General features: G+C 40.4%; 1 protein-coding gene and 5 non-coding genes across 10 annotated transcripts in view; 3 read left to right on the forward strand and 3 right to left on the reverse strand.

Moving 5' to 3' along the window:
- The window catches only part of ppp1r9a (protein phosphatase 1, regulatory subunit 9A), a 102,188-nt gene that overhangs the window by 4,050 nt on the left and 80,057 nt on the right, over positions 1-18,081 (forward strand). For 3 of the 5 annotated variants that reach the window (XM_007259814.4, XM_007259815.4, XM_007259816.4), the window contains exons 1-2: positions 8,956-9,218; positions 10,911-12,383. In XM_007259814.4, coding sequence (XP_007259876.3) covers positions 11,034-12,383 — 1,350 coding nt within the window. In that variant the 5' untranslated portion in view covers positions 8,956-9,218; positions 10,911-11,033. Of the gene's footprint in view, positions 1-8,955; positions 9,219-10,910; positions 12,384-18,081 lie in introns of those variants that run through there. The other 2 variants (XM_022683237.2, XM_022683238.2) reach the window with 2 other exon arrangements.
- trnai-uau (transfer RNA isoleucine (anticodon UAU)) lies at positions 3,835-3,928 on the forward strand. Its single transcript has 2 exons — positions 3,835-3,872; positions 3,893-3,928. It is a non-coding gene; the product is annotated as a tRNA-Ile (tRNA).
- Positions 4,464-4,557, forward strand: trnai-uau (transfer RNA isoleucine (anticodon UAU)). Its single transcript has 2 exons — positions 4,464-4,501; positions 4,522-4,557. It is a non-coding gene; the product is annotated as a tRNA-Ile (tRNA).
- Positions 5,161-5,254, reverse strand: trnai-uau (transfer RNA isoleucine (anticodon UAU)). The gene is made up of 2 exons: positions 5,217-5,254; positions 5,161-5,196 (listed from the first exon to the last, which is right to left on the reverse strand). It is a non-coding gene; the product is annotated as a tRNA-Ile (tRNA).
- trnai-uau (transfer RNA isoleucine (anticodon UAU)) lies at positions 5,721-5,814 on the reverse strand. Its single transcript has 2 exons — positions 5,777-5,814; positions 5,721-5,756 (listed from the first exon to the last, which is right to left on the reverse strand). It is a non-coding gene; the product is annotated as a tRNA-Ile (tRNA).
- On the reverse strand, positions 7,413-7,506 carry trnai-uau (transfer RNA isoleucine (anticodon UAU)). The gene is made up of 2 exons: positions 7,469-7,506; positions 7,413-7,448 (listed from the first exon to the last, which is right to left on the reverse strand). It is a non-coding gene; the product is annotated as a tRNA-Ile (tRNA).

The raw sequence follows: 18,081 nt of genomic DNA on the forward strand, positions 1-18,081 counted from the left end.
TTGCGTTTGATTTTGGTTATGTTTGTCAACCAGCATAGTCTTGACATACTGCTCATCTAGCTTGGTCAGTGTGATCTTGATTGTAGACTAGTTAAACAATCTTACTCATAAACAAAACAAAAAAACATGGGCAAGAGCTAAGCAGGTCAACCAGTCTTCTGCTGGCCATGGCGTTATTTGTCTGGGGCAAATTAATTGCACAATATTACAAGCCCCACTGATGACATCCTGCATTAATATAAATTCTGTAAGCCATTGAAACACAATAATTAAGTTTTCCCATGATTTATTTTTGTTTATGTAAACTAATTTATTTAGATTTTTTTGTGCCTTCAAAAATTAAATACTTTCAAAATTATAATCAGCTGACCAACAACAGCACCAGCTATCTAACCTTGGAGCTTGAAATCCATTATTTCTTAACATTGATCTGATTTCAATTTCCCCCATAAATGTAACATCTTGCTAACATCAAATGGACATACTGTAATAACTGTAATATGGGGTCAAAAAAAGTCATACAGCACACTTAATAATTGGTTAAATAGCTAGTAGAAAATTGCACTTTCACCAGAAAACATTGTAAGTCATTTACAAGCTCCTGCCACTGTTCTCTCTGAATATTCCTCTTTTTTGCTGAATTGTCAGAATTTAGTTAAATTTGTTGGTTTCCAGACTAGACACGACTTGTCAGCCTAGAGCACATACTTTCAATATGGTCACGGTCAGAAAAGCCATCCCAAAAGCTTTATCTTAGCCTTCTTTACCCATTCCACTGCCAAATTTGGAATCCATTGTGACCATGTTTCTAAGTTGAATGGTTTAAGGTTATATAATATATATATGGTTATATTAATATAATGATTAAAAACTTAATTGCTGATTATCGCAGTACTAAAATCTTAGTTTGGATACTAATACCAGTACCACTATACTTGGTACCAAATTTTGCACCAAAACATTTGTATTAGCTTCACAAAATGTTCATTTCCTTTTCTTGATCCTTTTCTATTATATTATATTGTACAGTTAACCTGTAATTACATTAGTATAGTTTTTTGCCAAATTGTAGGCTACTGAAGAAAGTACTGACCTTTCAATACTTAGTTGAATACAAGTTTATGTTGATGTTCTATTAATGAAAAGTTTCCTAATTACGTAGATAAAAGTAAGCATGAACACAAGCAAAAAAAAATGTGTTATAATGTTATATTATGATAGTAAGCCACATTCAGACCTAGATAACTTTCTTTTTTGAGTGCTATTAAAATGTCATTGAGGCTAAATATTCTCCATAACCCCTCCCCCAGCCCATAAGCTCTAAAGCTCTAGCAGACAATGAGATAAGGTCTGTCATAATGTATTCAACCCCCTGTGGTGAGGCTGAGCAGACAGATGGTCATGCAAAGTGCCCTTTGCACTATGGGCAGTTCTCCACAACTGGATGCTGTGAGAGGGGCCCAGACTAATGCAAGCCTGTTGATACTCAACCTACTTGTTTATGAAGAGATATACACATAAAATCATTAGTACTGAAAGTGAGATGTAAAATGTTATTCACTGCTACACTGTTGAATCGACAAAGTATAAATATAGAAAAAGTATGAGAGAGTTATGTTACACTTATAAGAGAGTTGTGAGAGCTACTAACCTACAGTGTAAATAATGAAATTAGTTAAGTCAAGAGTGTGATTTTTAAACTGTAGAGTTGGTCTGTGCAGTGTGTGCCGTTCATGCTGATGATGTCTGTGTATAATATCACAAGCTTACCAGCTCAATAGGCTTACATCACTAAAAAGAATAAAACTCTGTATTGTGTATAGAACAAAATACTGCAACAAGATATGATATTGCTATATTGTGACACCCCTAATGCTTGGTGTCTAACAGCCTCAATCCTTGGTATGAAGCTTAAGCAGTCTTTTATAAAGTCAGTTTCATTGCAGGCCTTACAGCTATAGTGATTTCTAAGAAAAGACTAAACAAAGCCCTGGTTTTTAACCTGACATTCTAGGCACCGAAGGGCTGTTTTCCTCTCCATTAGACACAACTACATCGTTAAACCTTGTGGTAGGCCAGATGTGGTTTCTCATTGCTCTGGATCATGCATGTGAATTGAGCGGATCTTCATCCTCAAGTGGAAGGAGAGCACCATCATTTGTTTTTCCTCCCTGGGCCTTTAATCTACGGCCCATCCCTTTAGTGCTACTTACAGCCATTTTATGTTCGGTTAGAAAAATTGCATAGGCCTACTATATACAGGCCCTAGGACAACACACGCACTTACAAACGCACGCAATTATTTTTAGGGTTGCTAGGCAACATGCTTGCATGATGGCAAGAGTAGGAGGGGAAAACATGTAATATCCTCCACTGGAGTTCTCAGACAGTGATGGGGAACGCTACATTTGTACTGTATGAATGTATTACTTAGGAGACCATTTCGTTTTTATCATTTTATATTTAAAAACAGGTCAACATCTGTTGTTGTAAAAGACAATTGTCCATATGATATTCATACATTTGGAGGCTTTTGGTATGCATTTAGCAACATTCATAGGGCAAAAAGTTGGATGCCCAATTCTGAAGATATGGGCACATGTTTAAAATATGTTAAAAGTAAACATAATCTAGCATCTCCACATGTATCTATGCATGGACTGTAAAAAAATGGAAGCACCTTCGCAGTAACATACAAAAAGTCTGTAAATTCATACACAGAAAAAACATGCAGTTTGAACATTGGTGCCGATATTTTCACACACAGCTGTAGCACTACCATGTGATCATATTTAATAGATCAATAAGCAGCTCTTCTGTTCTAGTTAACAGTGCCTTTCTTGTTGTTCTTTGGGTTATTCTAGATGCCTATCACAAACTCTTTCTCTCAAAACTTCTATTCACAGCTTTTTAAAGTCAATCACGTGCAGGTCAGCCTGCCAAGCTTCAGGCTTAATCCCACCGTTTTCATCATTTCCTTATGTTTTCCCTCCTAGGCCCCCTTTTACTCATTTCCTATAAAAGTGAACTACAGTGGCATGCAATTGTTTCAGCACTCCTGGTTAAAATGTATTTAAGTGTGAACTGTTAAGTGAGGGGAAAATGACCATTAAATAACTTTACTTTTTTACATTTACTAACTAATGTCTCAGATTTTAATTAGCTCATTGGAACAATTCATTGTTGTACAATTATCATTAAGAAAGGTCAGGTAAAGCACTAAAAATACTGTAAAAAAACTAATTGTTGTCCAAAAAAAATTTATTAAATAGTGAAAGGTTTTCGCCAGTTTCCTTGATACATAGTCTGAGTAAACAAATGACATTAACTGGAAGTTAATTACTTGTGGCAGAGGGTGACTGTTTGAAGGGCGGGGGCAAAAACATTAAAAAGGTAGCTACTGCATAACATGGAATCCAACCAGCAAGCAAAAAGCTAAGATGTGTCATGTATGATGAAATAGTCTTTGTCATTAATTAAGATTACTAATATATCATTTTTCATTAGAGGAGAACACTGACCCTTCTCTGCGCTACGCAAAACCAGCAAGCTGATTGGCTGTTTCTGCTGAAACCTAAATCTCCTAAATTCTAATATTATACTGAAAAATTATAGGAAAATACGGAGGACGTCATACGGTCATACTGCCATACTACTGTCCTTTGATTTCACAGTCCTCAACCTTAACATAATTGAGAATCAGAACATAAAAATGTGTTATCTTTTCACTGTTTTAATATTACAAAAAAATAAAATCGATTGATGCTTTTTTGTATCTTGTATGTATTTCGTTCCTATATATTTTCAGTCCGATTTAGATCAGTTGAGCGTTGAGCTCCAGTGGCGCAATCGGTTAGCGCGCGGTACTTATAAGGCAGTACGTTGCAGAGCAATGCCGAGGTTGTGAGTTCGAGCCTCACCTGGAGCACAGTTTTAGGGGCAGCTGTGGTCTAAAGTTGAGGTAAACTCTTCAGTTAGATACCGCAAACTTACCAGTTCAATTATCTGGTTTAAAAGCGTGCTGGGGCATTGCATTCAAGTGACACGCTATAGCCACATAGCAATGAACCCAGTACTGAATTGAGAGTGACAACTCTCAGCATCTTTACTCTGCTAAATATCTGATGACCATCTGAAGACCAGCTGGTCATCCGGGAAAACATGCTCTATGCTGGTTAACAAGCATTAACGAGCTGTGTTGGGTGTTTTTTCTGGATGGCCAGCGGGTCTTTAACTGGGATTAAAGCTTGAATGCAATGCCATACGCTTCCAAACCAGATGATGAGACAGGTAAATCTGTGCTAGAGAAGTGAACTGAAGAGTTTTACCTCACCTTTAAACCACAGCTACTCTTAAAACTTACCATACAAGTACCGCGCGCTAACCGATTGCGCCACTGGAGCTTCATGTGCGCAACTGATCTGAATTTGACATAACTGTAAATCTTATGTGAAGAACTTGAGGCTCCAGTGGCGCAATCGGTTAGCGCGCGGTACTTATAAGGCAGTACGTTGCAGAGCAATGCCGAGGTTGTGAGTTCGAGCCTCACCTGGAGCACAGTTTTAGGGGCAACGGCTAAAGAAGCGTGCTAGTGCTGGGGCAATTGCATTTAAGCGACTCGCTATAGCCATGTCAGTGAACACACTACAGAACTGAGGAACCCTTAATGGAACTGAGAGTGAAAACTCTCCACCTCACCATCTTTACTCTGCTAAGTATCCAGCTAAAGATTAGCTGGTCATCTGGGAAAACATGCTTTATGCTGGTTAACTAGCATTAAGGAGCTGTATGGTGTTTTTTTCTGGATGGCCAGCTGTTATTTAAATAGGGTTGAAGCTTGAATGCATTGCCCTTTGTATAGCATAAAAATATTGCATGTTAGAATTAATAAATACAATATTATGGAAATAATATGGCTTTATGCATTTTGGAAATCAACAGCCATAGTCTGAGAGAAAGATTTTACTTATTTTGGGCTCACTAACCCACATGGTCTCAGTCGGCCCCAGTCTCTTAACCTAAACATTAAGTATATGAGGGTTATGTGGCTTGTTTAATAGCACTTGATGTTTCTTTAGCCATGAATGCAATGCCTCAGCACGCTTCCAGGCTAAATCAAGAGTTTACATTACCTTCAAACCAAAGCTGCTTCTAAAACTCTGCTCCAGGTGAGGCTCGAACTCACAACCTCGGCATTGCTCTGCAACGTACTGCTGTATAAGTACCGCGCGCTAACCGATTGCGCCACTGGAGCTTCTCTATCTGGCGCTCATCTGATCTACTATATTTATAAATATAGAAAAGCTCTAAAAATGTTTCTGATACATTTCATGTTTTGTGATATTAAAACAGTATCTTAAAATGTTTGAGGATATCAAAACATACCCTATTTTAGTGAACACACTACTGAATTGTGAAAGAGTGAAAACTCTCCACCTCAGCAGTTGTGTACCCTGCTAAAAATCCAGCTGAAGCCCAGCTGGTCATCTGAAAAATAAAAAAAATACTATTCTGGTTAACTAGCATTTCTATTTTTTGGACGGTCAGCTGGTCTTTAGCTGGAGATTTTAGATAACATTTCAGGACGTGTCACTTGATGTTGCTTTAGCCATGAAGGCAATGCTCCAGTACGCTTTCCAGGATAGGGAACTGAACTCAAGCTGCGCTTAAAACTCTGCTCAAGGTGAGGCTCCAGAACTCACAACCTCTGCTTAAAACTGTGCTCCAGGTGAGGCTCGAACTCACAACCTCGGCATTGCTCTGCAACGTACTGCTGTATAAGTACCGCGCGCTAACCGATTGCGCCACTGGAGCCTGTTCTTTACTAGTAAGGAAGAATCACTCAATACAATGCAAAGGAAACGAGCTCGCACTTACTTTTGCAGTTTTTTTGCAGAGGTTAACATCCTGGAAAACTAGTGCCAGGAGATTAACCTGTCTCTAAACGTCAGCAAGACCAAGGAGCTGATCGTGGACTTCAGGAAGCAGGAGAGAGCACACTCGTCAATATCAATCAACGGGACTGTGGTGGAGAGGGTCAACAGCTTTAAGTTTCTAGGTGTTCACATCTGCGAGGATCTGACGTGGACAGAACACACCACACACGTGGTGAAGAAGGCACAACAACGCCTCTACTTCCTCAGACGGCTAAGGAGGTTTGGTCTGAACCCCAGCATGCTCAGGACTTTCCACACCTGCACTGTGGATAGCATTCTGACCGGCAGCATCACCACCTGGTACGGGAACTGTACTGCTCTGGAGAGGAAATCCCTGCAGAGGGTAGTGCGTACAGCGCAATACGTCACAGGGATTCAGCTCCCTAACCTTTTGGATTTATACACCAACCGATGCCTGAGGAAATCCAAAAGGATCATGAAGGACCCCTCCCATCCAAGCAACTCCCTGTTCTCACAGCTGCCGAGTGGAAGGAGGCTCAGAAGCTTGAAGACCAGAAGCTTGAAGACAAGACCAGACCAGACCAGTGTAAACTGCACCCTGCACTTTACACTGCATCTATCAGTCTTTCCTATATTATACAGCATTCTGCCCCTTGTACTCAACTCATTGCTTACCTGCACTTACTCATAGTTATTCTGTCACATACTGGACTATTTCCTTACTTCCACACACACACTTTAGATATCTGCATATCTACATAGCATCATACTTGTTTACTGTTTACTTATTCAGTCTTACTTAACATATTTCTGTGCAATATTTGTCTATAGTGTAAGTAATTACATGTATTGTTATTGAGTGTATTTTTTATAGTATTTATACTGTAAAGCTATTTGTATGTCTGCATCTGCACCCAAGTTTTTCACTCACATGTACACCGATACTCTGTGACGTGACAATAAAAATCCTGAATCTTACTGTCGTATAAGTACCGCAGCTGGAGCTTCAGGTTACTTCAGTATTATTGCATAAGTTAGAAATATTTCATAAAAATTAAGAAAATGTGTTGATTTTGAAATCAACAGCCATAGTCTTTATATTTCACTCATTTTGGCCTCACTAACCCACATGGTCTCAGTTGGCCCCAGTCACTTAACCTAAACATTATGCAGAGAAAGGAAATGAGGGTCAGGTAGCTTGTTTAATAGCATGTGATGTTTCTTTAGCCATGAATGCAATGCCCGAGCACACTTCCAAGCTAGAGAACTAAACGGGTAAGTTTATTGTATGTAGACCTTTCTAAAAAACGCAGTTAAAGACAAGCTATAGAACATTAGAAGGCTGCAGATGCTAAGGTGGAAGGTTTCTCACTTTAATTTCAGTAGTGCAAACACTTACAAGGCGAGTCGCTTGAATGCAATGTCCCAGCACGCTTTCTAGCCAGATTATTGAACAGGTGGTATCTAACTGAGGAGTTGTACTTCACCTTTAAACCACACCTGCCCCTAAAACTGTGCTCCAGGTGAGGCTCGAACTCACAACCTCGGCATTGCTCTGCAACGTACTGCCTTATAAGTACCGCGCGCTAACCGATTGCGCCACTGCAGCTTGACGTGCTGATTTTCAACTGATCTGTGTCTGAAAGTTTTTGTAAGTAACTATTTTAAAAAATAGGAATGAAAGATACAGAAGATATAGAAATATATAGAAAAGCTCTAAAAGTCAATTCACTTTCATGTTTTGTAATATTAATACAATGAAAAGAAAATTATTTCATACGATATATTAAAAATGTGTCCACAACTACCACAGCTCCTCTGCTCCACAGCACAATACTGGTGCCTTTATACCTGGGAAAAAAGAGTCAGTGGTGATGTGTCACAGACCTTTTAAAAGACGCGCAAAGTTCCTTACAGCACTTGTCTAAGTGACATAAACTGAACACCCTGAAAGCACCACAACAAAGTGTGTTAATGTGTGTGTTTGTTAATTTAAAAGTGTATTATTTGCTTCTCTGTCTGTCCCAACCAAACCATTCAACACAACAGACCTTCAACGTTGACATGTGGATGACATTTAATGTTAAATGGTTGTGCAAACGTTACGATTTTAACGTTGAATCAACCTAATGTCCTCAACCTTTTGCCTTTTGGATTTTCAATTTACATTTTATCAGCATACAATTTCAAAAATGGTTGGATAGAGAAATTTAAAAGTGGTTTTATTTCCATTTGCCAATTTCCAATTTTTCACCACACCTAGGGGTTTGTTCATGCTCTATGCGTTTTCAAATGTTCAATCAGAATGGTAGTGGTGGGTAACATTCTTTATACTCAGCTTTACTACAGAGATGTAAGTTTATTGTTGATACTCTGTTTATTTATTTATCAATGCCATATCAATGTCGATTCACTTTTCAAAATCAAAACCAAATGCAACGTTGAAATGCCAGCTGGCTAGCTCTGACCTGATTTCTATATAAAAAAAAAGTTATGAAACTGTTGTTGTGTTATTTGTGTGACATCAGGATTGTAACCATACAATATTTTGTAATGTGCTTTTTTATCACAACAAGACAAAAACATGAGAAGCTGCTCACTGAATATATTTAATAAAATGTTAAAAACTGAACATTGTCGCGCAATAATGTTACTGTACCACATATCTCTCACTCTCCCTTTTTTTTTGCCAGACTGCGGTTTGGTGTACTCCCCTCTACCGCCCCCCTTCAGATTATTGGATCGTACCATTCTGTTGTAAATAAGGTTGTACACCTGTCACATGGGCCAACCCATCGTGTGAAAGAAACGGTCTAATAAACATAAATCGTAATAATATGAGCTAATGAGGTTCTCTTTAGAGATTTCCAAATTGATAGAAAAACAGTGTGTGATTTTTGGGTTTCAGAATGAAACGTGCTGCGTTTGGACTCCCCTGCTGGAAGCGAATGGCAGCAACATCCCTCAGCCAGCCTGCAATGGCGTTGGTTGGCTGTGTGTGTGTGAGAGTGTGTGCGTGTGTGTGTGTGTGTGTGTGTGTATGTAGTGTGTGTGTGTGAGAGCGAGCGTGTGTGTGTGTGTGTGTGGAGCCCGGCTTGTGTGTCAGATTGTTCAATGGTATGCTGAAGGACTCGATGGATGTCGGTGGCGAGGTCCCAGTGGTCTGAATGGAAATGATGATGTTTATCCTGCTTTGTAGGGATGCGAGCCCACCATCAGCACCACTGCTGCTCCTCTGACCGCTCCAGGTGTGGATACATTTGTTTTTCTACGCGGGGGAACTGATAACAGTATCAATTTTCGACACAGAGAGCGCGAAACGTAAGTGAAGCCTTTTGTTTTGAACCTTGTAGCAGCAGATAAGGAGTTAGGCAACAGTTACTTCTGCTTTTAGATCCGTTTTCCTGTTGGTTCAGCTGATGTGCGTGCTGATTGTACAAGCTTATTTGTGTCTAGTGTTGCTGTAAAGGCTGTGTACAGACAGGGGCTGTCAGTTATAAGGACTGAGCTGCTCAGTGTTAGCCTCGAACATCAGCCTGTCTTGAATGCGTCGCAGTTTTCTTATTGTTTTTATCCCCGAGCTCCATGTTTTAGTCCACAAAATGATCAGCCTTTTGGCAGTGACTGCAGCTAAGGATCTATAAACAAAGCTACATTGTTTATCTTCTTTCCTAGTCAGTGTTGTGTGCACCATTCATTTGCTGAATGGTGCAATTTTGCATTTCTGCATTCAGCAGCTGAGCTCCTGCTTAGTTACAGACCCTTTTAATACATTTTCATCTGTAAATTGGACATAATTTATTATTATATTATCTGTGCTGGAAAAAACAACAATTTAGGACTTGTTTTAAGTTTGGTTGATGGTTTAGCTGGTCCACCAACATGATCAACATGATCAGGCTTGACAATGCTGGTTGACTAGCATGACCAAGCTAGCTGACATGGCCAGCATGGCCAAATTATACACCACATACACTTTGCTGATCAATATCTGGTTAACCAGCTATATATGGTTTTAGATATACCATCTAAAACCAGCTAACAACAAAATCTATTTAAAAAAAGCCATATAAAATACCTGATATTTTAAATATTTTCCAGTCATTTTACAGTAGAATCAAGATAGAAGATTTCAGTTCCAAACCCAGTCCCAATGCTCAGTACACTATTATATACTATGATTGTTAATGGAGGTTATTTATAACCCGAAGCTTATTTATTTATATGTACCTCGATCTGAACATTAGTAAAGGTCCAGCTCATTTTTATGTCACAGAGGTCTCCATCTCCATCAATAATAAACCCCATCCTTGCATCAGCATCAGCACCGCAACAAAAATATCCTTCCAGCCCTCATGGCACAGTGATGATTACGCAGAACAGTCTGGCCCGGGGCGGTGGACAATCTCACATACGCACACATAAGGATGGACACTTATCCCTCCTTTGCAAGTGTGTTTTCCATATTACCAGTTCATCCCTGTACTTGCAGGCTGTGTTAAATAATGTGTGATCGCAGCACATACTTCTCAAAATAGCCACACATGTCATTTGGCTGAGCTCAGGAAGCATGCTCTGTTACATCAATGTGCACTCACTGAATTGGACTGCAGCAAGTATGTTTGTGATAAAAAGCCCTACCCTCCAGGGATCACTGTGCTATTAGTGTATTGATACAGCACTGCTGTTTGCTTAGAAACGTCAACGTACATCAGGGGGATCGAGTTGCAGTTTTCAGCACAGTTTGCTGACTGTTGTACTCACCCACACCTGTTTCGGGTTGAGTGCTAAATGCAAAGTTTGCTAGGTGTGTGGAAGCAGGGAAGTGACCAAACTGGACTAGACATAAACATTGAATACTTGTTGTGAATGGTAAAGTTAAGAATACTTTGAAAAGCTGTCAAAAAAATTGTTAGACAGTTTTTGGTCCACATCTACATTTCCACTGGTTCACTTTCTTAATGAAATGTCTTCAGATGTTGCTAAATAAAAATCTTCTTTTTTTTGTTCTAGGATATTATGACATCAGCCAGGTCCACAATGTGATACTGAATCACATAAGAAGGAAGATGATTTAGGAATGCTACTCTACATTTGAAAGCAGCTGTTCCCTCCGTTGTTGAGGCTCCGTCAAAGATGCTGAAGACGGAGGCCTCGACCGAGAGGACTAACCTGAGGAGTGCCTCTCCGCACAGGAACGCCTACAGAGCAGAGTTCCAGGCTTTGAAGAAGGCTTTTGACCAGCCCAGGCAGGATGGTGACCCCAAGATCAAGGACCCAGAGCGTGTCCGGCAGCCCAGGGGTCGGCAGTATGGTGCCCACGTCAGTCGAATCAAGGACATGTTCATGCAAATGGGCACAGAGACCCCTGGGTCTGGCAAGACACGAACAAGGGACGAGAGTTCTCCGCAGAAACTCACCAAGCCAACAAACTTCGTCAACAAAGCAGATGGTTCGGTAATCAAACTTCAGCATGCTGATAGAAGCAGCAGTGGCCACATCTCAAAGTTCTCTGAGACCAGGAAGCTCTTCGAGCAGAGCTCTAGGGATACATCCCAGTCTCCTGTGTATTCCTGTGGCAGAGATAAGAGGGGTTCGCATGAGCATCTGGATGACTGGAGGGGGGCACGGTCCAACAGGGGTAGCACAGACTCTTTGGACAGTCTTTGCTCACGAACGGAGGCTTCCTCCCCCACCGTCAGCCAGCTTAGTGCCGTGTTTGAGAATTTAGACCAGCAAGGCACTGGTCCTGCTCCCAGGAGAGGCCATGTAGGTGGACGGGCTCTTTACTCTCCAGACAGCTCGCTTAGACATGGGGAAGCCAGTGAGGATGACACCAGTGCCCGCCAGTCTCCATCAAGGGGTGTCTATAGGACCCGTGTTGGAAGCAAGCAAACCCTTCCAGTTTCTTACTCATCGGAAGATCTTCTCAGCCCTAGCCCTTTGTCAGAGATGGCAGAACAGCCAAAGGCAGATCAGGACCAGGAGAAGGAGAAGAAGCTCCAGGAAAGGACTGTTGCAGAGACCAATCATGGGGATGCAGAAAGTCTGGAAACTCTGGATGGATCCATTGAGCCAAAGCACACAGAAGATGCTGCTGGAGTTTGCACCAACTCTGCTCATGCCAGTGATAGTACAATCTGTGACAAACCACAGGAGGATACGCCTGACTCTGCAGCTGTCATGTCTCGTAAGGAAGCAGAGGAGACAGTCAGAGACAAATGTGGCCGGAGTGCAGAGGATCAAATTGGGGAGCCCAATGAGGAATACTGTGGCAACGAGAGGGTTATTTTCAATGCAGATGGGGATGCTTGCTACCAGGGCTGGGGAGAGAGCTGCACCGACTTAGAGGATGATTTGTATGGAGATGATGACGCTAACTATGACCCTGGATCAGAGCTCACTGAAGTTCCTGGTCTTCCAGAGGAGTCCAAGGAGGATATTCCTCAACGGCGGAAAATACGATTCAGCACTGCCCCAATAACAGTAAGTCGACCTGTTATCTTTACGCTGCAGGGTTCTGAGGGTCTGCAGGGTTATTAATTGTGCCACATCGACACTCTTGAGAAGTATGTAGAGAGCATAATGGGTATAAAGCATGTATTCAGAACCTGTAAAGTAGATGTTATTATATGCTGCTAAGCTCTGTAGACTCAATTGCACTGCAGTGATCTTGCCTGATCGTTACAGTGCAGTTTATTTAATGAGCAGGCGGTGTCCTAAAGTGGCGTTTGGAGGGACTCTGATGTCTGCAGGGAGATGTGCACACAAACAGCTGCTGCCCTTAGTGCTCGTCCTGGCACTGCTTACTGTTGCTTCTGCACTAATTCAGCTCTCTCTCTCTCTCTCTCTCTCTCTCTCTCTCGATTTCTCTCTTTCCTCTGTGTTCTTCTGTGGGTCGCCATGTTCATCCCACTATTATTGTAAAGGATCCAAGCCTGATTTCACAGGCTTTAGATGTGAATCCTGTGTGTTCCATGTTCCTGTGGGAAGTGGGATGGTGGCAATTGCATTCTAAGTACCCTTTTTGCAAGATTGCTGGAGATTCCTATACTGTAATTGAGTATAATACGATATGGGACCCGTTGTGTTTACTATAGTTTTATAACATATTGTGTGTAGTGTGTAGGATAAATCTGGGAAGCCTTTGGAATCAATCTTATATAGTCAATTTAAACCTTATGGTCCATTTGCACTGGCCCCACCAGATCAATAGACTTTGATTTACCCATTTAAAGAGAGCAGACAGGCTCATATAGTTGTAGATGAAGGCTGATCAGATGGCACTATTGATCGATCAGCAATGATATTTCGGGATTCACCATTAGGTAAACACACTACACTACCGAATCCCCTGAAATGTGTTAGCGATTATCTAGTATAAATAATCAGAAATGGTGTGAGGGGGTGTGGAACATGAAAGCAAGCAACAAACAACATTCCTCTGGTCCGGATCAATTGTGCTTAATCTGTGCACAACAGTCCCCCAGTTGTTTCTCTCATCGAAAAAACGTGATGTTTAGCTGCTGTTTGGCGGCTAATCCCCCTCACGCTAGCTGCTAAAATCTCATGGAGTTATCTTGTGTCAGCTTTTGTGAGAGTAAAAGGTCAGCTGCTCCAGTTACTCTCTTTTTTCCTATGTAGTGTATCATATTCTTGGAGTTCTGTAATCAGATCACATCCCTGCGCTACCCTCAATTTGAATTCACAGATTAGCCGGCTAATTATATATGAAGTATATAGGTCTGCGCTGCTGCCCAATGCCTTTTTCAAGTACATTTTTAAATGAGCACGCCAATCACTTGAAATTAGCTCTGGTTTAGAGCTCAGACTTGTAGTACTGCTCTGTTTTAATGGCTCCGTTTTATCCCACTCCTATTCAATATATTTGCTGCCCAGAGGCTGTTGAAATGCAATTGTCGTCTCATAGAGGCGAGTAAATAGAGAGTGTCAGCCCATTGTAAATTGGTATTGTGTCGCCTGGGTTAACAGTGGACTGGGCTGAATTGTTAAATAGCCCGTGGCTTCGGTTTATCATTCAAAGGCTGAACTTTGCTCATTAATCATATGGAATATTAAACTCGGTCAGGCCAAACTCTTGTTTTGCATGCTCTGAACAAACAGCAGTCTGTCTCACTTATAAAAGAACAAATGGTTGGGGTAAAATGTTGCTACTCCCACTAGACTAACCCAGCACGAGACTGGTTTGACCCCGGGGGGAAGGGACTACATGGAAGACTTTGGGGAGAAAGAAAGCGTCTGTGATTAATCTTTCTCCACATTTTTCCCATCTCTTGTAATATTTCTTAGTGCCCTGTAAAGCGGATAAATCATTTCAACATTAAAGCTTTTAAACCTTAATTAATCTGGGTCTCTTGGAAGAGAGAGGCTGGAGTGAAGGGCTGCTCTAGTGGCTGTGGGCTATAACAGCACTCTCCCATTCACTAAAGTAGGGAAGATCCTGGTCAGTGACATCTCAGTTTGCTATCTCATTTTGTTGTAACATAATTACTAATAAATAATACAGTCTAATAGGTTTAGTCATGTTTTGTTTTTGGGGGATTTTGTTGGCTGCTTTAGTTTGTTATTAACTAATGATCTAGGCCTGGCATACACCACTAGGTAGGAAAGCAGATTTTCAGAGGGGAGTGTATCAGCTGGACGCCTCAGGGCTGATTGTCCAGCAGTCAGTCTTATTGATCTGACTTATTGTGCACATCTTTGAATGGCTCTCTCTTCTCTTCTCACAGACTGGCTCAGTTGTGCAGCTCTCTCAGACTGGCTGAGTAATGAGCAGCCATAGTTACTGCTGGCTAACTCCATATGAGTAATATTGGAAAGAAATTACTTTCAGGGATTCAGTAGGATTTTTAAAGGCTATGATAACAATTTTGATCACTCGTGTTTAGAACCTGTACAAACAATATCAGCTGGGTTTTGGTCAGAAATTGGCTGTATTGTTATCATTTTTAGGATATGTTTAAAGGTGCTTTCTGTCTTTTTAATGTGATTCTTTATATGATTTACCATAGATAATTTTAGAGTGCACAGTATATTGTTTCAGCATTGTCATTGCAATGTGCCATGCACAATAGACACATTGATCAAAGTGCAATTTCAAAAGAAAATCTTCTTGATATAAAAAGAAAAATTGTACTGTTCTCATTTACCATAGCTAGCAGAAGTTTTACATATTCCACCCACTGTAATTTATTTTACTCTAGTCTCTGATATTTAAAGTGCATTATTAATGATTTCCACTACAATCTGCTTCAAATCCTTTTCTTTTTTATATGTATTTAATGTATTGTAGTATTGCAAAAGAACAAACTATCAATAAAAATGTTCTGACATAAAGTGCCAGTTTAGTCCAATAAAGAACAAATAATTGTTTTCATATTATCAATTGGATTAAGAGAAGACGCTGCAAATGTTCTAGCATATTTCATACGATGATTTGGATCAGCATGCTCTTGGTTTTGAATCAACCATCTGCCGGTGTGGCTGTAAAAATCAAAATTGGAATTGGCCGTAAAAGTTAATGATCTGTGCGTTCCTTATAATTATATTGATTGCTAAGATCTAAGTTAATCATTAAAATGCAGTACACCAATCAGCTATACCATTAAAACCTAATTTTGTGTAAATCACCCCCCTCCACCAAAACAGCTTTAACACATCCAAACATGGATTAAAGCCAGCATTAACATTTTTAGCCATTTGTGCTGCCATAGCTTATCTGTGAACTAGGCTTTGCTCTCATATTATGTGTGGACTTTTTTGGAAGGTACTGACCATTACATTTAGGAATTACCACACCAGACCTTTTTGGAGAGGCTCTGACCCAGTTGTCTAGCCCTCTAGACAATATGGACTTTGTTTGAATAAAATCCCATCCTTTAGTGCTATTAATTTATTATTCACTTATTTTCACATCAGTGGTTTTAATGCTATGGCTGACCTGTGTATGTATACATATTCTACAGCTACCAGCAAAACTGTGCTCTGACTTAAGTGGAACAGTATAGCCTTAAATAGATATGATATTATTTCTAGGAAGTCACTAGCCGTGACTGTTTATGGACAGGTTTTATTGATTTATGGCCTAATCAGTCAGTGGCCTCTTGTTGACCGAGTTTGATTAGCTAAAGATTTTTTGAAAACAACATGTAATAAAGACATTAACAGTGTTTATTAGCTTTATGTGAAGCACACATTTTGTAGGCTCTAATATGAAAAACCTTAGGCTGGGCAAGGCCTAATATATCACAGATTTGCCTAATCTCCCTAATCTCCTAAAAAAGATAATGCTTAGGGAGTAGCAGTACAGTACAGTGGTAGACCTTACAAAAATAGTACTAATATAGCCTATAAGAATATATTAGATGCATCTAGTACTTAATAGTATTAAAAACACATTGTGTAGCTATTACACAGCAGTTCATTAGAATATAGCCTATTTGCGGCGGTGAACACACACTAACACTAGTGAATAGGGGCGCTACACACCTAGAATGGTTTGCAGCCAAATCCACACCTGGGGAGAACCTGCCTTGCTTGCTCAAGGGCACCTCAATAGTGAATGTTACAAAAAGAGAAGTGTCTCTTTACTCCTTCTGCTTTCTGCAGGTTCAGGGGATTAAGCCAATGACCCCCCTCTTTATTACACAATCCTCTATTTTCTCTAAAAGATCACCCACCCCAGCTAGGATGCCCGTAAATGTTGCTTGGCATCAGTTTACTCAGTATAATGCCTCCCTAAAACTGTGTGTTTTCCACCTGTAAGGTAAGAACTGTACAGGGCTAGGATAGTAACGTTAACATAACTAATTTAGTCATAGCATTTATTTATTTATCAAAAGCCAGGTCACATACACTGCCTGGCCAAAAAAAGTTGCAACCTGGATTTAACTAAGCAAATGATCTGGGGTTGATGCTGCAGTTAGTCTGCAGGTCTGGGTTCAGCAACAGTATGTGCTGAAAGAATGAGGTCAGCTGACCTCAATACCTTAATATACTGAATATAGACCAGGCTATTCTATCAATGGATTTTTGTTCCCTGATGGTACGGGCATATTCCAAGATGACAATGCCAGAATTCATTGGGCTGGAATTGTGAAAGAGTGATTCAGGAAGATCATCATTTTCACACATGGATTGTTCACCACAGAGTCCAGATCTTAACCCCACTGAGAGTCTTTGGGATGTGCCGGAGAAGACTTTGTGCAGTGGTCAAACTCTACCATCATCAATGCTGCTGCAAGATCTTGGTGAAAAATGAATGCAACACTGGATTGAAATAAATCTTGTGACATTTCAGAAGCTTATTAAAAAAATGCCACAGTGAATGCATGTAGCAATCAAAGATAAAGATGGTCCGACCAAATATTTTAGTGTGGCCCTTTTTTTGGTTGTGTATTATCTACTGTTTGGTGGTGTGCCCAAACTTTCCAGTGCTGTTTGTTCCTGTACTGGTTACTGTACTATAACAGTAGCTAGTTTCTATTGTCTCATCTCCATGTCTTCCTTATTTCTCTGGTCATTTCAAAATAAAAGCCCTATGCAGAGTTTTGCAATTACAATGTCATAAAACTCTGAAGCAGCAGCTGCAGTAATTTTGGACAAACATTGCAAATAATAGGCCGACTGTTTGACCTTGGTGGAAGTCTTCAGTGTAGTTTCACATGTAACTATTTTCTTTTCACCAGTGACAATACAGATCAGATTGAAGGCTTACATTATCTACAGCCAACACAGACTTTCCAAACTAAAATTAAATCACATAAAAAGTGAGTAATAGATAATTCCTTCTGCATGTTATTTATTATTATTTAGGTCTAAATTTGTAATACATTTTTTGTTGTATGCATAGGAATTTCATCTATTTTATAGGCCTTCATTCCTCCTGAAGCAGCTAAAGGAGGGGCGGGGGAAAGGGCTATGCTGTGTTGTACTCTCTTTAGCCAGCTTTACACCTGGTCTCACCTTGTCAGCAGCCAGATGTAACACAGGCACATGACCCGTCTCAGCAGATGGAGCTCAGAGAAGGTCTCTGTGCTGTGTGAGGGCTGCCTGCTGACAGATTGCTGGAGTAATAACTGTAGACTGTAGTCTACCAACCTGTAGGGGTTTTAAAGTTGTTTTGTTAATAATCAGCAGAGTAAACAAATCCTTACAGTAAGGG

Source organism: Astyanax mexicanus, chromosome 3 (assembly GCF_023375975.1).
Source record: "Astyanax mexicanus isolate ESR-SI-001 chromosome 3, AstMex3_surface, whole genome shotgun sequence".
Taxonomy (NCBI): Eukaryota; Metazoa; Chordata; class Actinopteri; order Characiformes; family Acestrorhamphidae; genus Astyanax; species Astyanax mexicanus.